We start from the raw sequence: 24,179 nt of genomic DNA on the forward strand, positions 1-24,179 counted from the left end.
CTTAAATATTAATTACATATTTTTCTGTATCACTAATATTCTAAAAATAATATACATAATTATTTCAAATAGGTGGGAGGGGGAAAAATCGCATTAGCCTTTTCCAATCCTGATTATGATGGCACAATCCTTGATCCAATCAGTGCTTACTATTTGGTATTAGCATTTGGAAACTTAGAAGTGGGTTGTTGAAAATTTTGCTTGGATACCATCCAAAATATTGTATTTGGCAAAACATGCATTGAAGTATTGTGGTTAGCAATAACCTGTACTTACTTCAGCAAAGTGGTTTGAATATCAGTCTAAACCAGTGATGGCTAACCTTTTCTGGACTGACTAGCCAAAGCACGTGTGTTTGTATGTGCAAATGTATGCGCACTCGCCCAAACCGTCAAAATGAAATGCGCCCCTGAGCATGTGCCCGCCCCGCGAATGCACATACAGCCCTGTGCATGTGCCACACCCCTGTGTGCATACGCACCCTGTGCCCCCTGTGCATGTGCACATGGTCCGGCCCCCGCACATCTGCGGCAGAGACCTGACCAGCTGGCCGGCGGGAGGCATGCGCATGTGCGGCGGAGCTGAATTGGGGCGATGGCTTGTGTGCCCACAGAGAGGATGCTGTGTGCCACTTGTGGCACATGTGCCATAGGTTCACCATCACAGGTCTTAACAATATTAGGCTTTTGGTTTTTTTGATAGTATGCTGATGTTAGTCCAGTTAATGAAATTGTGGTTTTCCGCAATTTATGTAGTTATTGATAAGCCTGGTGCATATATCTCAGCAGGATTGGTGGTGGTTCCCTCCTCCTAACTCTGAACTAGAAAGAAAACTGAATAAGCATCTCTGCAAGCTCTAAATTTCTGTCAGGTTCTAGACTGGAAACCTGTTTTGATGTTTAGCTCCTAAAATGTTAACTGACATTTGTATTTAACAATACAACTGTTAAATTATATTGCAATTTTTATAAGAAAAACAAATGTTTAGAAACAAATTAAAACAAATAGTAATTTTGAATTAATGAGCACACGAATGTCCATGCAGTAGTATCCACAGCATATTCTCAAAAATTTTAAAATGCCCTCTGACCAAAGCAAAACCCTAGGAAATACAGCATAATATAGCGTTGCAAAGAGAATAACTTTTCATAAATAGCCACATAGTGACAAAATAATTCAATTTATCATTGTACTATATCATTATATTACATTATATATCATATATATTGTGAATTGACATGAAGACTAAAAATAAGGAAGCATAATGGTCATTTATCTTTCTCAGCTCTTTGGCATATGGTACTTAGTTAATGGGGGAGAAGTGTAGATTTCTAGTTTCTTGTGTTTATAACAATTTAACTAAAATTCTGTGGTTTTGTTCATACACCTTGCCTAACCATAAGTGTTGGCAGATTACAATTACCATATTTTTCGCACTACAAGATGCACCGGACCATAAGATGCACATTAACTTTAGAGGAGGAAAATAAGAAAAAAAATCTGCCTCCCAGCATCCATCTGGTATTCATCTGGCTAGCATCCTTGCAGCAAACAGTCTGGTCAGCTTCAGCATGTTATTGCAGCCCCAGGATGTGGCTCTTCAGGGCTCCGCTCTGTTACGCCCATCACCGGTCAACTGAGCTAAGCTGCTGCTGCCGGGGAACGCTGATTGATGGTTGGATCGGCCTCACAGAATACCGCCAATCAGCTGTTGTAAGTGGCGGGGATCGCCATGCCTATTGCCACTGCTGGCGATTGGTGGCGATCGGTAGCAGCAATGCCCGCCACCTAGAACAGTTGATCGGTGATATTCCAGGATGTCGATCCAACCGCCAATCAGGTGCTTGGCAACGAAGGCTCCAGCGTTCCCTGGCAGCAATGAGCGGCGGCCGTCACCGCTGCACCAACCCCTCTCCCCCACACTGCATTATTCGCTCTGTAAGACGCACAGACATTTCCACCCACTTTTTGGGGTGGGGGGTGTCTTATTGTGCAAAAAATATGGTACTGTTTTCATATAGCACTCTTAAGTTAAAATAAGAACAACTGTATAATGGCTTAGTATAAAGCTTGACTGCAGCCTCTCCAGATATTTGAATATCCATACTAGCTTATAATTGTTGATAGTCCAGTTATAAGAAACTGCTTACTTCGCAAGTGGTGCAAATATATATTTGTTTTAAAATGTGTTACAAATGTATCATATTTCTAGTTTGTTTTAGAGAACCAAATGGTATTTGGAGAAATGGAATAAGTTTTTTTTAAGTGCACATTAACTAAATAATGTAATCTTTATGAATTTAAGCAATAATGCATAGAGATCTTCGTACTTTCATCTGTGAGTCTTTATATCCACTGACATACTGTGTCTAAAGATAATCAGATTATCAAGTTCAGGTGGTAGAATACAAGAGCTTCTTTTACTTGCTAACAACATTAAAAGGCTAACCACAGAGTAGATCAGAAGGATAAACCAGATAAATCCCAGGAGGAGAGAACTAAATCCTGTTACAAAGGATTCATAGGACATCAGTCAAAAGTACATATGCAGTCTTAAAGCAAAATGGCTACTCTAACTTTAAGAACAAAACTGAACATTGTAGTAGTTTTATTCACAAATTGATCCATTCCCATCAAAGGAATTTCCAAAGGAATTTCTCTCCCCCCCCCCCCGCTTACACCCCCCCCCCAATATATGATTTCTTAGTTGAGTGAATGACGTAGAAAATCTAGAATGGAGTCAGAAATTGCAAAATCCTAATTCAGACTTGATATGCTATACCTAGAATGGATCTTTGGCATATACTTTATACTTTTAATTACCAGATCTGATGTAACCCTGTTTTTACACATTGTGTTAGCGATAAAAAAGTCCCAATAATATGTTATTGTAATTTTTTAATTTTTATTTATCCCCCTCCAAAGATTTTAGTTTGTTTTTCAATTGAATTGTACAGGTTATACATTATAGGTTATATTAAAGGTGGAAAAATTCTGAAATTATTTATCTTGGTCTGATTTTTTTTTATATCTCAAAAGCCTGGCATTTTAACAGGGGTATGTAGACTTTTTATATCCACTGTATATTCCTTGTTTGGCCCTTATGCCTAAAGTGTATTGGAAAAGTTTTTTACAGCAATCAAATTCACAATTCAATATTACTAAATATTATCCAGAATGCCAATGTAAAATACAGCAAAAACAATCTTTCTATGTTTCATATGATTTAAAAGCCAAGTTCTTTAAAAAAAGTATTTTTCAGACATATTGGATTTCTCAGTGAAAATTAAAAGGTTGGCTGTCATCATTTTTATACTGGAAATGTAATAAACATGAAGGAACATTAGTGCTCATGCTTTCAGCATGCCCATTCAGAGTGCCCTACCTAATCAATGATATTAATATACTATATAATCAGTGATACTATCAGTGTGGAGAACCAGGTTTTTGCAAGAACAGGATTTAAACACAGTAATGTATTGCATTATTTTCCAAAATTTGTAATTTTATGCAAAACGTCACATCATGTCTGGACTATCATGAAAAAAGTGATTATTCCTGAAATAATATGTACATATCGGCTAAGTGAAATTTGTCATCTCTGTGCCTTTAAAAAAAACTTTGTATTGACAGAGAGGCATTATAAAGCCAAATAGTCTGTGTGTAGTTTGTTGTTTAAAAGTATAAAAGGTAAGGTAAAGGTTCCCCTCGCACATATGTGCTAGTCGTTCCCAACTCTAGGGGGCGGTGCTCATCTCTGTTTCAAACCCGAAGCTGAATTTTTAAAGTTTAAATCAGACTTTTTAAATTTAAATCGGATTTTTTTTATTTTTATCAAATTTATTTTAATAAAATGCTTTTGGAGTAAAAATCTATCCAAAGTTAGTTTTCTATTTAAGATACTTTTCTTTTTTTAAAATTTGATTTATATGCCGCCCTTCTCCGGAGACTCAGTGCGGCTTACAATGCGTTAAGCAATAGCCTTCATACTTTTGTATATTTTATACAAAGTCAGCTTATTGCCCCCACAAACTGGGTCCTCATTTCACCTACCTTAGAAAGGATGGAAGGCTGAGTCAACCTTGAGTCTTGGAGAGATTCGAACCAGCAGTAATTGCACTTTATTAATTTAGTTTATTCAGCATGAAATGGAGTTTAGTTATGTAGCATGAGGCTATATATTCTGCAATATTGGAACTATTGGTAAGTCAACAGCAAGTCAGAAGAGGAGCCGCTGCAGGACAGAGGTGACTTGCTCTTTAAAAGTATTATTTAAATTGAGTTGATTTAAATCAAGCCTTTTTACTAGTGATTTAAATTGTGATTTAAATTGTGATTTAAATTGACTTGATTTAAATCAAATCCACCCTGTTTTTTTAGTTTGTATTGTTTAGAGTTTGGTATATGGGTGTTTTCTTTAACATAAATTTAACATTAAATAGATATTTTTTTTGTTTTAAAAAACTGAATAAAATCATATTTTAAAAAGCAAGAGTGGCTGTTGTTGAAGCCAGCTTGAGCCAAGAACTGCAGGCCAAATGCATGGAAACAAGCCTTGCCCCAGGGCTCAGTTCCAAGAAGTAGGAAACCAAAGAGTGGCACCACTGCATCCAGAAGACTATTAGCCCAGTAAGCAGTGACTCCCCTTACCCTCACTTTAATGAAGATGGATTGGAATAGCAAAATGTCCACCCTCTTTCCCCATTACTACTCACACTCATAGCCACTACTATGGCAGAAATATATAGGCTGAGTTAATGACTTCCCAGAGACATGTCTCTCCCTCCCAACAAATGATATTGGCACCAAGCAAGGATGGCCCTCCAGTGGCTCTAACTGACACAAAACAATATTCATTTTGTTTCTCATCCAAGCACTAACTGGGCAGAGAATCTTTTTAAAACCTGAGTAGCAGAAGATGGAATCACTAGAGATTTCTGACAACCTCCACACCACCAGAGAAAGAGATACCAGCTCCTAACCAAAAGTGCATATCAATCTCCTAGATCGAATTCCTAATACCCTGTTTCCCCCAAAATAAGACATCCCCTCATAATATGCCTAATCGGGCTTTTGAGCACATGGCAATAAGGCTTATTTCAGGGTTCAAAAAAATATAAGGCAGTGTCTTATTTTCAGGGAAACGCTGTATAAGCTAATGGCGAACTAAAGAGCACTCATCAGGATATTTTACCAGAGGGAGACAAGACCAAATACAAAGACTTATAGAAGTCCAAGTATCATTTGCTAACTGCCAATTCTTTCATCAATTCAATTTCATCATGAGTTGCTTCATCTGTTTGATCATTTGCTTTGTGGTATTTTGAAATTCAAAATAACAATGCCAATTTGCATAGTTTGGAGCTTCTTGGGAATAGGAGTATTGGTTTGGCTGACACCTTAGTTCCACAACGGTATTTGTTCTTCCTATGACAGATTACTAAAACAGCTAATCAGTTCTTGTTCAGAGATAGCAGCTGAATAGTCAGAATACATATTGTGTTTACTTGAACTCTGCCTTGCTAAGAGCTGGTCTGTCATTAGGGAGTGTAAATTGTTATCTGCTTCATTGTCTTGTTTGGTTGCTTCTTGGTTCTTCCTACTCATACATTTAACAGCTGGCTCTTTTTCCCTCAACAGTAATGAACTGATATTTGTATCTCTAAATTCTCTGACTAGATAAATTCTAAAAGCAGTCAAGAAGGATTCATTTTCAGTAACACTTGCAGAATTCTATTTGTTATATCTGCTTGAATGAATCAACTTTTATTCCTTTCCTATATTACTTTAATAAATTGCAGTTGGCAACAGAACAATGAGGGAATATTTTTAACATCATTATACATATCATCTCTTGCATAGCTTGATAAACATGTAGGTGACCTAAATTATTTGGATTGCCTGAGTTATCTCAGGTCCTTTTTACTTTGATCACTACAATGACTCAGCTGTCATAAAAAGTTTTGTCACTTCTTGGTCAAGTTAGGTGCTTAAGCTGTGCTATCACCTAGCATAGCTACAGAGAAGCATTAAGAAACCTTTCATTACCTTCACCTTACTTAGTCAGTTGCTCAGAAAAGGCTTTCATTTGCTGAACCATCAGAAAACATTAGCCAATCAAGATATTCCATAATTCTATTTAATCTTTATATTAAAAATTTAATTGCTGGTACACATAATTCTTCCTCTACAGGTTCTCTAACTTTCACAATAGATCCATTTCCCCCAAAAGGTATTATCTTTTTCTAATCTTTCAATCTGGTAGAAGAATGTATCAGTGCTTGGCTAATATTTAGGGTGTATTTCAGTGTCATGGCTTCATATTAGTTTAATGTAAACAGCAACAATGCTCCCATTCGATTGTGATTTACTTATGCCAAGAGGGCATCATTTTAGTTGCATAGTTACATTTATTGTGTTCGCATGTCTTGAACTCATGTCTCTGTTACTTCTTTCCCATGACACATGGTAGGCTGCATATGTATAGTCAAACCAATTGTTTGGTTTTGATTTAGTATACAGTATTATGTTTATAAGCAATTCTAATTGGCAAACTATTATTGTATAACTTACCCTGTTTCCTGAATATAAGACATCCCCTGATAATAAGGCCAATTGGGCTTTTGAGCGCATGCGCTAAAATAAGCCTCCCCCTGAAAATAAGCCCTACCCAAAAATATTTAAACGCAGAGCTGGAAATCAGGTAAGACGGCAAGAGGAGCCCCATCTTGTTCCACATACCCCAAAATAATAAGACCTCCCCAAAAATAAGGCCAAGTGCTTATTTCAGGGTTAAAAAAATATAAGACAGGGTCTTATTTTTGGGAAAACATGGTAGTATGTGAATCCAGTCTGTGATTAAGGAAACAACAGCATGGAACAAGGGAAGGTAGGATTTAGCAGTAAGCAGAACAGCAGAAATGGTTGGACCTGAAATATTTTTGCATTATTGCACTGCAGTGAATATCTTAAATGAAGCACAAACCTTTGTCCCTAATTATTCTATAAAAAAACCTGGAAATAAAAAGATTACTTACATGAATGCCTACAAAGTACGTTAGGCTTTAGAAGGAGAACTATAACCTCATTTCAGTAATGTCTGAGAGATAGTGAAGCATGGTAAAGGATTGTTGTTGTAGTCTGCTTGCCAAGGTCAGGCTCAGCTCTGCTGAAAAATCAAGCAAAATAGATATGATTTATGGGCTCGTCTTCTTCTAGACCAACAGGCTCTATAAGAAGTGAAATTTGATCACTTTGTCTTGATCGGTGACACAATAATTGCTGACTTAAAAGTCCAAAAACAACGTGTTTCATAGATTATCAATTCAAATTCAGATTTGAATTGTTCACATCAATATTTAACTCAAATATTGGCAGAGTATATGCAGATCATTCAAAAGGTGATAGCCTTTATTTTTAGCTGGAATCAGAAATGCAGAATTCTGATTCTAGGTCATAAATTTCTTACTGATAATTTTTCATTAGTTGCATCCTCTGTGACATTTGTTTCTCTGTAAACCAGCACTAAACAGTGTAGCTTCTAAAACAATAACATTTGTTTCCTCCTTTCAGAATGAATCTGTATGGATTAGGGCAGCTACTCAATATTGTTAAATAATTTCATTTATATTTGCAAAAATATTTTGGGTTTCTGGCCAGTAATTGCCAGATTGACATTCAAGTTAAAAAAATTAAAAGACCATATAAATTAAATACTATACAAAAATGATCATTTAGTAAGTTAAAACAGAGACTAAGAAAGACATTATCAGAAGGATCTTAAAACTGTCAATGAAATTTCAGGACAAAACATAGAAAGTAAACCAGATATCAGCTGTAAAAACCCAGATGTTTAGTAGATGGGAGCAAAGCAACACACTTTGTTCCCATCGGTAATCATCCAGATTTTTGCATCCCAGATCTAGTATCCCTACTTAAAAATATATGGTTGGCCTACACATTAAATTAATAAATGAATTATTTTGTAATGCATAGAAAATATGTATTTCATTAATGTTATTGAACCTTATGCTATGTTATGCAAGTGTCTGAATTCTCATAGTGAAGGATTCTTTCTTTACAAATGTTGTCTGCTACCACAAACTCCTCCTTGAGCCTTATAGGGCTGGGATTGGCATGTGTTGGTTGTTTAGGACCCACTTTAGTTTTACTATAAATCTGAGTTCTATTGTTGGCAGTTAAGTATAAATCAGCCTAGTCTAAGCAAATGATTAATGATATCAGCTGTAGAAGTACATCTAAATAAAAAAAGAAAGCGACCACATGCGGAATTTCAAATAAGTATAAATCAGTCTCTTTAGAACAATTGCAGTCTGGTTACAATTTAGGATTTCAGGGTATTCATTAAGGTCCTTACAAAGTGGACCATCTGAAATGGAGTATCTTTGGCCTCTTAAAGTCTTGTTAAGAAGCTCTAGTAAGATTCATGAAAGTTCGTTTCTTGGTGTCTTCTGTTGTTGATACACTGAATGAAACTATTGCCACAGTATATTTAGCTTGTCAGGTATTTTTCTATTTAAAGGCTAACTTCATTTGATTTACAGCTCTGCACTTTCATGTATATTCATGTATATTCAACCACTATGAAAGAGAAATATAATTTTGAATGTGCATTCAGAAATAAAAAGCAGAATACTGTATATGCTTATTCAGGTCTTACAATAGAATTTGGAGATCCTAGATTTTTGAGGTGTCAATGCTGTGCTCTCACAGAACTTTGAAATTCATCACATCTTTTTTCAAAGTGTGTAAGTGTTAAGTCTTTAAATTGAGTTGAAACTGCTTTTATTCAAATCTGGTTCTCAGAGAAGCAAAGCCAATTTTCTTCTTGTTAAATTTTAAAAGTGCAATCATTACTGATGACAAAAAAATTAATAGGTGGTATTAAATTCACAGCACATACTTCCAAGTAAATATTCCACCATAGGAGGAATGTAAAATGCTTATCTACATTACATATCTGTCATAATTCTGCCACTTGTTTCCCCCAATTCCAGTAGTAAAGTTGCTTGCTCCAACTTTTTATGGGGGAGGGGAATTCAATTTAAAGCAACTATGTTCTAGATCAGTGATGGTTAACCTTTTTGGTGCTGAGTGCGCAAAACGCGCACCTACACAAATGCACGCATGCATGCCCGAACCCCCAAAATGGGCATCCCCACACCCCGTTTTGTCTTCCAGGTTGGTGCAGGTTTTCCAGGCCCCCTGTGCTCCATTTTGGGCCTTGAAAACCTCCTGCACCAACCTGGAAGCCAAAATGGGGTGCGGGGGTGACCCACGAACCCCCGGTACTCCGTTTTGGGTCTGAAAAGCCTCCTGCACCAACCTGTACTCCCCCGCGCATGCGCCCTGATCCCCAACGCATGCATGACAGAAATCCAAAGACCAGTTGGCCAGCAGGAGGCGTGCGATGGAGCTGGGCTGGGATGACGGCTGGCGTGCCCGCAGAGAGGGCTCCGCGTGCCACCTGTGGCACATGTGCCATAGGTTCGCCATCACAGTTCTAGATACAGTAAATACTGGATACAGCTGATATGCAGTTATTTTCACTTTCTGTCCCCTTAATTAGTTATTATGTGCTCAGCATTCTGATTTATTAATTTTGACCTAGTTTGGCCACATGTTTATTGGACCCGTGTCCCTCCTGGTTGGTGTTGGCTTCCCGGGAGGTTACACGAGGCTGGCTCCAAGAGGTTGTTAATGCTTCTTTGAGAGAGGGCTACTTTCCCGCCGCCTTGGAAGAGGCGGTGGTGAGGCCTCTCCTCAAGAAGCCCTCCTTGGACCCGGCTGTTTTAGCAAATTATCGTCCAATCTCCAACCTTCGCTTTGTGGCGAAGGTTGTTGAGAGTGTGGTAGTGCGACAGTTTCCCCAGTACCTGGATGAAGCGGTCTATCTCAATCCGTTCCAGTCGGGCTTCAGGTCTAGGCACAGCACGGAAACTGCATTGGTCGCATTGGTTGATGATCTCTGGAGGGCTTGGGACAGGGACTGTTCCTCTGTCCTGGTCCTGTTAGATCTCTCAGCGGCTTTTGATACCATTGACCATGGTATCATGCTGTGCCGGTTGGAGTGGTTAGGGGTGGGGGGCACCGTGTTGCGGTGGTTCTCCTCCTTCCTCTCTGAGGAAGTTTGTGCAGTTTGTGTTGACGGGGGGGCAGAGGTCGACCCCGAGGCACCTTGTATGTGGGGTGCCTCAGGGGTTGGTCCTCTCACCCCTTCTGTTCAACATTTATTTGAAGCCTCTGGGTGAGATCATCTGTGGTTTCGGGGTGAAGTACCATCAGTACGCTGATGACACTCAGCTGTACATCTCCACCCCAGACCACCCCAATGATGCCCTTGACGTGATGTCCCGGTGTCTGGAGGCCGTACGGATCTGGATGGGGAGAAACAGGCTCAAGCTCAACCCATCCAAGACCGAGTGGCTGTGGCTCCCAGTGTCTTGATAGAGTCAGTTGGTGCCATCTCTGACTATTGAGGGCGAGTCGCTGGCCCCCACAGAAAGGGCTCGCAACTTGGGTGTCCTTCTGGATGCATGGCTGTCTTTAGAAGAGCATGTGACGGCCGTGGCCAGGGGGGCTTTTTATCAGGTTCGCCTGATTCGCCAGTTGCGTCCCTTTCTGGATCAGGACTCCTTACACACGGTCACTCATGCCCTCGTCACTTCCCGCCTGGACTACTGCAATGGTCTCTACATGGGGCTCCCCTTGAAGAGTACCCGGAGGCTCCAACTGGTCCAGAATGTGGCCGCGTTGTGATTATGGGAGCCTCATGGCACTCCCATGTAACACCTCTCCTGCATGAGCTGCACTGGCTCCCAGTGGTCCTCCGGGTGCGATTCAAGGTGTTGGTGACCACCTTTAGAGTGCTCCATGGCTTAGGGCCAGGATATTTACGGGACCGCCTTCTGCCACCGAGAGCCACCCACCGGCCAGTACTCTCCCACAGAGAGGGGCTCCTCCGGGTACCGTCGGCCAAACAATGCCGACTGGCGGCCCCCAGGGAGAGAGCTTTCTCTGTGGGAGCACCTGCCCTCTAGAACGAGCTCCCCCCGGAGATACGGACGATTCCAGACTTACGTACTTTCCGTTGGGCCCTCAAAACCTTTTTATTTCATCAAGTCGGGCTGGCCTAATCTCGCCAATTGTGTATTTTAATTTGGATTTTTAATGGGGGATTTTAACTGTCGGGCAAATTGTTTAATTCATCTTTAAATTGTTTTTATATTTTGTATTTGATGTTTTTTACTTCTGGCTGTTCACCGCCCTGAGTCCTTTGGGAGAAGGGCGGTATATAAATGTAAATATTAAATTATTAAATTAATTAATTATTTGTAAAGATTTTTTTAAAAAATAACACGTTCTTCAATATATTTGTGTTTATACATTTCAAGGATTTCTTTACTGCTATAAGATTTATAAATGGGTTTTTTCTATCTTACGGGTAAGAGTTTATTCTTGTCCAATAGCAGAGAGAAATTCAATGCATGCCTCCCTGAAAAGGGGAAATGTGCCAAGTTCATTGGCAAGTCCTTGGCAAAATTTCCAGGCATTTGACCAAGCTTGGCTCTAAGCTCATATTTCTTATAAAGCTCTCAGACACACAACCCTGCATGGCTAGATAACAATTCTTTATCGAATGCATGTATGACTGTATTCTTATAATCACCACAGTAGTATAGATTCTAGTGCTTCTTCCTTCCAGTCTTTCCATAATTTAATAGACTTTTTGCCCTTCATTTGGCTTTGAAACTAAGTGATGGTTGTTGGTATAACTGACATCTCTAGCCTGAGAAACTTATATTTTCAACTCCCATCCTAACATCCTCTTCATTCTTTACTCCATCCATTAGAACTATCTACAAGGATCAGAACCATCATCATCCCACGTCCTAACTTAGTACAGTAGAGATTTTCTTCCCATTACTCCATCTCCAAGGCAATAGGAGCCTATTGTTTCAGGGTCAGAGCAACAGGAATAATGGATACTTCCTCTCCTCTTCAGTCTCTGTAGCTTAGTCTTACATTTTCTGTGCTGCTGTAAACCTCCAAAAGCCTGATCAAAGTAGTTGTGTGTGTGTGTGTGTGTGTGTGTGTGTGTGTTAAAATAAAACAATAGCTGAATTCTGTTCTTCAGCTAAAACTTACAGTTTCAGTCTGTCTCTCTGAGGCAATTTAATACCTTCCCTTTCAAAGGGTAACGAGCCAATGAATAACTTTGTCTTTGCAGACTCTTTCAGTCATTGATTCATATTTTATCTCTTTCTTCTAAATCCTGCTTCTCCTGCAGCATCTCTGCAGCTGCCAAATTTCTTACTGTGCAACAAGATAGCTAACTTGGGTTTACGATGAGATGGCAAAAGGCAAGACACATACGCACCGTCTGCTATCTCTTGTCTATTTAACTATTCCAATAAATCAAATACGTAAGTTATCCACTCTTAGAATGTACTGAATTTCAACTCATCTCCCCAACTAGTATTGGAGGGAGTGTTGCAGCCATGACGGTCCTTAATAGGAAGCTAGAATGTTCCAATGACTATCTTATTATTGGAAATCTTGATGTGATCTCATTATTTCTTAAAACATGCTTAATCACCTGAAACACCTGAATTATTCTTAAGTGTCAAATCAGTTATAAAATCCAGGAAAATTTCATCCCAAAGCTTCTGTAAGATTGGTAGAACTGCAGCAGACAGTAGATTTGCTGATTTAGGGTTTGACAATGCAATGAGTGTGACATGATGAGACATAATTTTTGATGGCTACTGTGTCATGAGCCCCTCCTCCCCTAAAAATGTGGATTGCTTTAAGGAAGTTCTGTTGCCATCTGTCAGAGTTGAAAATGTCTTCCTTTTAGGTGGTGGCGCAGTGGTTAGAATGCAGTACTTCAGGCTACTTCCTCTAATTGCCAACTGTCAGCAGTTCAGCAGTTCAAATCTCACCAGCTCAAGGTTGACTCAGCCTTCCATCCTTCCTGGGTTGATAAAATGAGGACCCAGATTGTTGGGAGCAATATGCTGACTCTGTGAACTGCTTAGAGAGGGCTGTAAAGCGCTGTGAAGCAGTATGTCAGCAGTATGACAGTATATAAGTCTAAGGGCTATGGCTATCACCAGTCTTTGTGGTACCACTCTCCCTGCTCCAAGAAAAAGGGAAAGGAAAAGAGAAAGGAATCCCCAAGATCATCCATCCTAGCCTGCACATGTGGATGCTACTGTTGCAGAGCAGATTCATTCTATTAAGAAGGGAATTCTCTTTCTCTCTTCAGAATCTCCCACCTGGTAACAAATTATTAGAGGATCCCCAAAGTTATCTCAGTGGAGATTGGAGATTGGGAGAGGGTGATAAAGTAAAGATTGTTCTGATTTAAATAATAAAAATCCAGGCTATAAATTCTGCATCCATGGAGCGTAAATGTTGTGGCCCATCAGTGGCCTGTGCAGCTAGTAGCTGATTCTGACAGCGAGGATGCTGGTGTGGTGCTGCGCCAGCAGCTGTGCAGCTGGCACTCGAGTCAGACAATGAGGAGGCTGGAGAAGATGTGGTTCCAGAGGCGGGGATTCAGCCAGGGCCTTCAGAAGCTCCCATAAGTGAAGAGGAAGAAGAGGAGGAGCTCAATGCATGGGCACGCAGAGCTGCCAAAAGGCAGGAGTGGCTCCTTAGGAGGAGGTATCCTCGAGAGTAAGGCGTGGGACTAATTGGCCATTCCCTTAGCCTATTTAAGAAAGGACGACGACTGAGGCAATTTGCAGGGAACAACTTTGTTCACTCCTTCACGTCCTGATTTTAGTTCTCTTATCAGTTTCCTACAAATTGCTTCTGGGCTTTCTGCCAACCATAGTAAGATTAGGTTTATTTATTCTTTGGATTCTTGTAGGCTGTTAAGAAAGTTAATTAACAGCCTTTATTTGAAAAAGACTAATTTAATTTAGTACACTAAGGTTTGTACAGACTTTGTGCGTGCTGCGTTCTTTAGGGTCCGTAGCTGGAGCAGAACAGTAAAGAATCAAAACGAGTAAAAAAAAGTGACAGTCTGAATTGGCCTTAGGAAACTTGTGAGAAGTGGGCAAGGGATTTAAGTTATCAGGATCAGTTTTAGATTTTATAGGATAACTCATTCCCTTAAAGAAGTGGAACCAAACCTGGAAAGCCTTCGTAATAGCTAGAAGTTCCTTGTTAAAACCAGGGTGGATAAAAATCAATGATTTTTTTAAAAAAATCAAAAAAATCAGATTTTTTTGATTTAAATCGGATTTTTTTGATTTAAATCGGATTTTTTTGATTTTTATCAAATTTATTTTAATAAAAAACTTTGGGGGTAAAAATCTATCGTAAAATAGTTTTCTATTTAAGATACATAAATTTAGTTTATTCAGCATGAAATGGAGCTTAGTTATGTAGCATGAGGCTGTATATTCTGCAACACTGGAACTATCGGTGAGTCAACAGTGGGTCAAAGGAGTAGCAGAGATGATAGTTGCCCTTTAAAAATTATGATTTAAATCGAGTTGATTTAAATCAAGCCTTTTTACTATCAAAGCCATTTTAAATCAAATCCACCCTGGTTAAAACTATTTATTTCATTTGGCCAGTGGCAGTTAAATGTATTAAAGAATGCACAATGTAGTTGGTAACCTATAATCTGTTGAGAAAATTGAAGAAACACTTGCAGGCAAGGTATCCCATAAGGCACTTCAAGCTCAGGGATGCTGTGGAAAGAAGGGGCATGTGGGTATGAACACAGGGACCCAGTCTGGGGAAAGAAGTTGCAGGTGCTGTCTGCAAGTGCAGGGAAGCTGGGGAAAGAGGGTGCAGATGGGTGCAAACCAGTGAAAGGGGAAGGAGGCTATATAGTGTGCAAGCACAAAGAAATGTTTGGGTGGGGGGAGACTGCCCAAACATCTTGTGACCTCCCCTAACAGCTTCCCCTTTGACTTTGCTTGTGGGAAGCTGACAGAGAAAGTCAGCAATAAAGTCACCAGGGATACTGCAATGGGTCATATGTGTGAGCTAGTTGCAAGTGCCCGAATTTTATTTACATAACTGTAGAAGTGTTGCAATGGCCTAAACTTCAAAGGCAGGTTGAAAGTCCCTTTGTTCAGTGTCATTGTAACTTGAAGAGTGCTGAACAATTGGTTGTAACTCCTGTCAAAGGAAATCAGACAAAAAAGAAGTGTGATGGGGAAATTATACTCTTTTTGCTGATCTCATTTCAAACATACTAAGAAATTGTGGCTTGCTTGAAATTAGAAACAGAAGGGAAGAATTTTATGAGCCTGATTCTTCTTTGTGAGACAAAAAATCATAATGTAAAATAAATTAAAAACTGAGTTTACATTTAAATTATCAATATATTTAAAGGGTTGTCAAAGTATTTACAGAATGTTGTCAAGGTTTGAAATAAGATAATAATTCAGTTAGAAAACTGAAAATATGAAGCATTAGACAGTTTAATGAACCTATGATTAAATTTATTCTAAATAATTGAATTCAACTTATAGTCTGAGTGATACAGTAGAACTACAGATACCCCATGTAAATCCCTGATCAAAAGAGAAAATGCATTCAATTTATTAATATAAATTTTAATGGAATGCTAACTGATTAGGGGGGAAACACCATGATTTCAGCTTCCTTTTGTGAAAATATTTGGATAGACAGCAATTGAGATGTCTTCTGTTTGCCTGAGATAACAAGTCAATTTCAAGGTTAAGAAAATAAGCAACAAATACAATTGGCTAACTCTTTGCTGCGTTCAAGCTGATGTGTAAGCTTTACTAAAATTGGATTTTTCAAAATTATCTGTCTTAAACAACTACAAGGCCTCAAATTCAAAGAATACTTTACTGTAGTAGTGCTTAAAGCTGTCTCATGCATAGAATCGTAATTAAGCCCCACTCATGATTTTAGCTACAACAGAGGTGTGCATCCAGACTCCTTTAAACTGCTTCCGGATGCTGCCACACAACTTCTTTGGACTTTACTGAGGCTTCTGACCACATATTTTTGGCTCTGCTTCTTCTCTCCCGTGAGCCTGAATATATATTTCTCCAAAGGCTTCTCCCATTCCCCACTGCTTCTCTGCTTCACTGCTTCTCTCTCTCTCTGTGTCTCTCCCTCACTTTCTCTCTCTCTCACTCTCCTTCGTCCTTTCTCCCTTTCTCTCTCTCTCTCTCTCTCTCTCTCTCTCTCTCTCTCTCTCTCACACACACACACACACACACACACACACACACACACACACACACAGAGAGAGAGAGAGAGACAATTACTACAGTGGCAGACTTCTGCTGGTATGGTTGGCTTTACTACTGTCTCACTGTAGTTGTACTACAATCAGCTTAGCCTTTCAGATCTTTTCTGTTAAGCTTCGTGAGTCTGCTATATTAGTTGCTTGGGGCACCAAAGTGGTGGGGGAGAAACCACTTTTCCTTTCCTCCCCTTTCTTCTTGGTTTGGCTCCCTCTCTAAGAGCTTAGCCTGTAACACAGGACAGACTGCTCTCCAGCAGCCTTGAGGAAACTTAACCTAGTTGGGCTTCCCTAACACTATCTCTCTGAGTTGACACTTCTTTTTCTCTCAGTGTGGGCTGGCATCTGTCACTGCCAAGCCTTTCTGCAATCTGCAGCTTCCAAGATCTCTCAGTCTTTCTCCCCTTCCCTGCACAGAGAAGTTCTTCAGCCATGTAGAAAGCATATACATACTTCTATCCACTCCTTTATTCTTTCTATGTTTTTTTTCCTATGTTTTTTTTTCTCTTCAGTTTTTCATCTTCTGTATTTCCCTATTCATTATTTGAGTCTAATAAGTAACAAGCTGCTGCTAAAGTGCCCATAATCCTCTATAAGGAATTATCCCTTTTCCATTGAAGGGGGTCCATTTTTTTCTCCATGGCCATTCTTTCATAGTATTTATTAAAAGAAGTAGCAGTGATTGTGTTCTTTGTTATATAGAATGACAGTTGGGAATATCAAAAGAAGCTAAAAGTTAGTTTAATATAGTGTTGGTTTTAGTGTTGGGATATTTAAGAAGAATGTGTGATTAAACAAGAAACAATGGGGCCAAGAATGTATGGATCCTTAATGAATTTGGACTGAATACAAAAATGAGCAACAAGTACAAAATACGTACATAGAGGTGGTTTGATAATTAAAAGACAATCAGGAATGAATTACTAAACAGATACTGTATATTGTATGATGGAAGAGTGTCATTTTAAGAAAATTATGGTTGGGTTGAACTGAGATTCTGAAAAATAATGAGAAGGTTTACAAGATGAGATGAGAAGGTTTAGAAGGATAGCAGAGGTATGCATGAAGTAGAAAACATGTTCTGTTCCATGCACAGAATAAACAGAGCTTGGAGGTTTGGCCAGACCACTCTGGGTGGGTGTCCAGCCAAAAAAAACCCCCAGAATGCCTTGTATTTTTTCTGGCTGAAACAAATTTAGGATGTTTTAGAGAGTGAGTAGGGCAAAGTTGGAGCTCCTCTTCTTCATCCATACATGGCCTATATATGTTCCTGCTCCTGGCTGACAATCCCTCCCCCATCGTTTTGTGCTTGCCTTTTCCTTAACTCTTTTTAGTAGCATGGTTCCTTCTGTTTTGATTGTATGCCTGGCTTGCCCAGTTCTCCCCATGACCTTCCTACACCTTCTTTTTCCTCACCTCTCATTAGCTATCCACTGTTGCTACTTCCACTGCCATGCGTATAAAATCCACCCATCCATTCTTCCCATCCTTTATCAACTTCTTTTCTTTTACCTCTTCTTAGCTGTGCATTGCAAAACACCATAATGCTATTGCTTGTAGCAATTATGTCCTGGATCTAGGTCCAACCTAGTTTTGTTGCTGAAACACACATTTCAGTCCAAGCATACGCTACTCCAAATTATCTATAAATAAATAGATAAATATACAAGGAGCTTTATAGTGAGTAAATGAGATAGGTATAAATAGATTTGGCCATGCTTCCTTTACTATTTTTAATCTCATTAAAAAAATAGCTTACTGTTTTTGATTAATTTTGGCACTTTGCATAATGCTAGTTATCCTGATAGTGAATAGTATGATAATTTTCATATATGCGAAGACATACAATTCTAATTTCTTTTAAATTTATTTGTTTTCATTTTTATAAAACTAAATCAGAAAAACCCATGGTGGTTTACAGTACTCTGAAAAACCAATTCAAATGTATATGATAAACACCATTAAAATTATTTCAAATCAAGACGGTAAACAATAAAGGAAGTTGGTAATGCAACAATCCCAATAATTTTATGAACATAAATTGTAATAATAAATACTAGCAAATTGAGATAGTTTTAAAATAATTATTTATTTAATATACGGGACATTCCATTTCTAAAGGAATCATCCATGAACTATGTCTCAGGAGCACAAAAGGCATAGAAGGCTGGCCTTTTAAGATATCTTTGCATGGAAAAGCCAAGCAGGCCTCTCTCTAGGCAAATGAAAATGTACACCAGGACTGAATGTACAATCAGTTCTGATTGTTTTCAAATAAAATGTATCTTGAAACGTTAATTCTTTATCTGAAGAAGTTCTTAGGATGGCATCACTTTTGCAGTTTTGATGTAGGGGAAAAGAACATTCATTATTTCATTCATGAAAACAATCATGTTTCAAAGAGGTTTTTTGGGGGGGGATGCGTGCATTGGAAGCAGTGACTAAAAACAGTATGCGACATATAGGAAACGTGATACATTTCTGTATGAAAAATAATGTCTGTGAAACAAACCTTGATAAAAATTTCTAGCATTGGAAAGTGCAGGGATTCCCAACAATTTAAAAAAAATTCCCATTAGGAACTAGAATGTAAGGTTAACTAAAATATGTTCCCCTTCTCATTGCAGGATGACGTAGCCTTGTGAGGATTTATCAGCTAAGCAGAAAATGAGCTTAACATCCTGGTTTTTGGTGAGCAGTGGAGGCACCCGTCATAGACTGCCACGAGAGATGATTTTTGTTGGACGAGATGACTGTGAGCTGATGTTGCAGGTAATTCTATCTGTTCTCCAGGCAGTAAATGTCGAAGGCTTGGATGTAATATACTAAATGCATACTACTTTCTGAGGAGTCTATTTTGAACTGTTAAGTAGTTTACTTTTCCCTATTTAGCCTCTAGCAATCATTTGAATCTCACAAATATTATAGCTCAGACATCTAAAGATTCTCATCCTGTGGCTCCCTCATTTCATTTTTTGCCCCATTGAGATCTGAAATAGAAGAATTTAGAAAAAATGTAAAATTCTAGAATATTTTCTCAGTATTAATAAACAAAGTGCTGTGCTTTAAAAAGTATCATTAAATAGTGATGGATTCCATAAATCTAACCAAGTTTGTTGCATCACTAACATTCAGAAGGTTGCAGTGTTGTACAAAGTAGTTCATCATGCTACAACTGGCTTTGGAGAATCTTTGAACTAAAGTTGACAGTTAAGTATACAATGCTACTCTAAAAAGTTAGCTGTAAAACTCTAGATGTCAGTTGAAATTGGAAAGCTTAAAATTGGGTTAACAAATTTGGTAACCTAGTAACATAATGCTTGATTTGCATGCATGGTCTGGTGATCTTACAAAGGATTGTAAAGGGCTGGTAAGAGGTAACAAGCAAGTTTAATAACTCCGGAACTGTTTGTCCTATATAGTTCAGCAGTTATTTCTCCATGTTATATTTTGATCAAATATCCAAGGTTTTTGTAGTCCATCGTGTATATTTTTATCCTATTTGGGGCCATTGTCATTACTAATAATACAACAATAGATTAGTTTCCACAAAATTGGCATTGATGAGCCCTGACCCAAGATCACAAAGCATAGCTTCAAGCATATAAGTTACTGGTAAGATCCAGATTTATATGAAAGGCTATGTTATAATGGAAGGAGATGGGGCAGAAAGCAGAAAGAACATCAAAAAAAGTAGAGATTAAATAGATAAAAGAAAAAGAAAAGACATTTGAAGAGATCAGAAAGTATTAGGAAATTTTGAGATGGGGAATGTGTCCTGATATGAGGTGTGGCCGCCAAGATTGTGCCAAGCATTAGTATTTTCTTTGTTTTTCAACTCTTGTCATGAATAAAGTAGTTTTAAATTTATACAGTTTGCTATTTTAGAATTGTGTAATATGAACATCATTTTATTTTTTCGTATAAATTATTGAGAGGTACTCATTACTTCCACATATTAATTCTGCACTCATTCACCAAATGGTAAATGATCTTTTCTCAGTTATTGCAAATAAGGTCCATTTTTCAAATCATTTGGTATTTACTAGCCTCTGTATAGCAACAGTATCAATTTAATATAGAATGTTACAAAAAGTAATTACAAGTTTTTGAATGTATTATCTGTGCATGTGCATGACTGTGAAATACAACTGCGTGTGAATGGTCAAAACTAATGAGAAAGCTTCGTAGAGGTAAACATCCTGATGTTTTGGAATTCAACTCATACCAATCCAAGCTATCACCATTACAAAAAAGTAATGTGGAAGTTTTTATCCCAAAATATCTAGAAGACTCCTGATTGCTCATCCCTGATTTATTGTGACATCCAAATAAGGGTTCTTGTTTTGTTGATCCCAAATAATTAGGATTTATAAGCCTATAACAATCCAATAAATATAATGCTAGACCTTAATAAAATTTATTTTTGTTGCTTATAATGTACACAGCATACAGGTAATTTTTTTCATATGAAAATCTAAATTTTCCCAAAGATTATATATATATAACTGCTGCTACTTTTTTAGCATGTTACATTAATGAATATGAAGCCATTTTTTTAAAAAAAAAAAAGTTTGTTCCTCTTGTTGCATCAAATGAATTCTTACATTTCTGTTTGGAATTAATCATCTGCATGGCCAACTCTATATATGTACTTCAACAGAATGTACTATTTCTAGCTTTTAATAATAGTTGTTTACATATTACATTTATTTATATTATTTTTCTATAACAACATAGTTTGGGGAATAGAAGAAGGGACCTCTTATTAGCCTTTTCATTGTAATATCTAGTGATCATTATTTAAAGAATGCTACCCTTTAGCAATTTTCTTGAATAACTAATCTAGGTTTCTATGAAAATACAGAGATAAAGAGAGATTTCAATTAGCTGTAAGTATTACTCTCCCATTCAAGTTTGGCCATTCACTTTTACTGGACTTCCTAATAGTCACCCAATATTATGCAAAAATCTCAAGTGCTAAAGCAGATGTTACATGTAGTGTTACTTGAAAAATTCCATTTGTACTTCATTTTAATGTTGATTCCAGGCTTCTTACACTTTAACAACTCTTCACAATGATGGTGTCGTGTATTTTGTAGTTATATAATAATTCAGTTTGAACTACTTTTTCTGAAATGATTACACTAATTTTTGCTACTTCAGATGTATAAATTAATATAGAAATTATGTCATCTGAATATTTCAGTCACGTAGTGTGGATAAGCAACATGCTGTTATCAATTATGACGCCTCTGCTGATGAACACTTGGTGAAAGATTTAGGCAGTCTAAATGGGGTAAGTTTATTTTGTTTTTATTCAGTCTAGCTCATGGATGTCAAACTCAAGGCAGGGTACTTAGATCTGGCCTGTGGGGCTGCCATGGAAAGAGCAAAGGACCAGCCCGCGGTGTCTCTGCCAGCAAAAACGGAGCTCATGAGGGCCCTCCCAAGCTTCATTTTCGCTGGCAGAGAGTTGCAGGAAGCTGACACAGCCGAAAATGGAGCTTGGGAGCCTGTTTTCGCTGGCAGAGCGCTCAGGCCACCACTGGCGCCCCCGACATGAATGATGTCGAGATGGCCAGGCCCCCCGGCCACATACACCCTGCCCCGCCCAAGGTCAAACACAATCCTGATGCAGTCCTCAATGAAATCGAGTTTGTCTAGATGGTTCAAAACAACTATTTTTAGCTGTATGTTTGTTACGTCAGAGCCACTTTAGTGTAATGGTGAAGGCACTGTGCTAGAAACCAGGAGACCATGAGTTCTAGTCCTGCCTTAGGCACAGAGCCAGCTAGGTGACCCTGGGCCAGTCACCCTATGAGAAAGAGGTGAAAGAAAACCATTTCTGAAAACCCTTGCCAAGAAAAGTGCAGGGACTAGTCTAGGCAATTGCCATGAGAACATGGACATGAACGCACAAAACAAAATAAAATAAATTGCTATGTAGCTATATGCAAATGTTTTTTTCCTTGTTACATAGTTGGGGTGTTTCCCATATTTGGGGTGATTTCCAGGTTTGGAGGTTATTTTAGGAGAATTTGAGAGTATCTTTTGAAGATATATGAAACTAAAATTGGTAGCATGTACTAGTTACTAACATATTAAACTTAAAAATAATTTGAAAACTAGTCAAATACCAGAAAATATTAGTAAGTTAAATTTTAAGCCCCATTACAAACTACTTAGAATGAAATTTTCCTCTTTTGTCCCAATGCCGGCATCCATTGCTAAGCCAAACTGGACAGGATAATGAGATGGAGAATAAATGGGAGCCCTGCTTTGTGAGGGAATAATGTAGAATTGCATAATGTAAAATTAGGCCTTCAGTAAACAGTTACGTGCTCACTCTTTGCTTCATTCTGGAGCTTTCAGCAAAAGCTTTTTCTATCATTCAGTAATAACAGTTTTAAAATATATCAGCAAAAAGTTAGAATGCATGTTTAAAAAAGAAAAACATCTTATAGTTAACCCACCATATGAGCCAGAATATAATAGACTGGAATTAAAGTGTTCATAACATTTCTGATTTAATATGAAAGTTCTATGGTTTAAACATTTAGGGTTTCTTATGAAGCTCATGCTGGTAGAATATTCACTGATATTACTTTAAATGTTGTAAATAAATATGAATAAAGTGAGGTACTTATTACAGAAGATAATTGACTTTCCTTCAGATGTGCTGATTTTGAGATATACTGAGATGTATTGCAATCCTTAAACATAGTTATGAAGTGATGTATGAACTTGGTAAAAGCAAAGATAGTTTGCAAGTATAGAGAGGCATAGTAAATGATGTTGCTGTCAATAAAATTTAAGTGTATTTTCTATTTGTATTCCTATCTCATATTTAAATGGGGGGGATGTTTATTAATTTCCCCCCATTCTTTGCATAATGTTACTTATCCTAACAAGAAATAATGTGATGTATGTATGGTACAAGTATGTATATTTTTATACAGTTGTTTTGTTTGGATAATCATATGCTGTGCTATGACTTTGTTACCAAAATAAGGAAAACATCAAGAAATATATTACTCTAATATTATTTATTTATTAGATTTATACCCTACCTTTCTCTTAAAATTCACCATGGGTTATGTGTTTTTCCAATTTTATCCCAGCAACAACATTCTTGCTTTCTTTTTTTTCCAGACTTTCGTGAATGATGTGCGGATTCCAGAACAGACATACATCATCCTAAAACTTGATGATAAACTGAGATTTGGATATGATATCCTTAACATAACAATAACACAACAATAGAAAAACATGTTTTGAGAGAGAGAGAGAGAGAGAGAGAGAGAGAGAGGGAACTTGCTAAGGCCAGTGTATATAAAGAGATGAATGTAATATTTTATTTGAAAAGTACTGTAACAATAAGCAATATTGTAATTTGGAGAAGAACAGTGTGTGCTTGTGTCTGGAAAATTCCTGTCCCTTTTCCTACCCTTGGACAATGCCATATTTTGTCACTTGTAAATTATCTCCTCCCTGGAATGCCAAGTAACATGCGTCTTTCCCATCAAGCTCATTAGCATATAAATGATTATCATTTTTGTCCTCCCTTCTTACACCTTTTTAACATATGTTTTATACTGAAGTTTTTTATATATATTGAAATGTTCTGCTCTACAGAAAAATATTTCCATATTTTTCTATTTTATAATTGCGCATATCCCTTTCAGATATGATATTTTAATTGTCTAATATAAGCAGCTGGGAGGGAGATATACAGCCCAATTGCAATAAATGAAAAGCAGAGGTGGGGATTGTTTACATATGAAATTAAGAGGGAGGGGGCAGGAGAAAGACTATGTGAATCAGAAAGGAAGCAATGGAGATGCTGCAGCAGACATGTTTCCTCAAACCACTATCCATGACTTTACACAGTTCTCAAGGACAA

At 37.9% G+C, this 24,179-nt stretch overlaps 1 protein-coding gene across 1 annotated transcript in view; it reads left to right on the forward strand.

Moving 5' to 3' along the window:
• Positions 1 to 24,179, forward strand: part of CEP170 (centrosomal protein 170) — a 93,463-nt gene that overhangs the window by 4,974 nt on the left and 64,310 nt on the right. Inside the window, exons 2-4 of the mRNA XM_070950587.1 lie at positions 18,901 to 19,045; positions 21,483 to 21,572; positions 23,429 to 23,507. Coding sequence (XP_070806688.1) covers positions 18,941 to 19,045; positions 21,483 to 21,572; positions 23,429 to 23,507 — 274 coding nt within the window. The 5' untranslated portion in view covers positions 18,901 to 18,940. The remainder of the gene's footprint in view (positions 1 to 18,900; positions 19,046 to 21,482; positions 21,573 to 23,428; positions 23,508 to 24,179) is intronic.

This window comes from Pituophis catenifer, unplaced genomic scaffold (genome assembly GCF_029215685.1).
Source record: "Pituophis catenifer annectens isolate HBS135680 unplaced genomic scaffold, rPitCat1.0.hap2 SCAF_1, whole genome shotgun sequence".
Classification (NCBI taxonomy): domain Eukaryota; kingdom Metazoa; phylum Chordata; class Lepidosauria; order Squamata; family Colubridae; genus Pituophis; species Pituophis catenifer.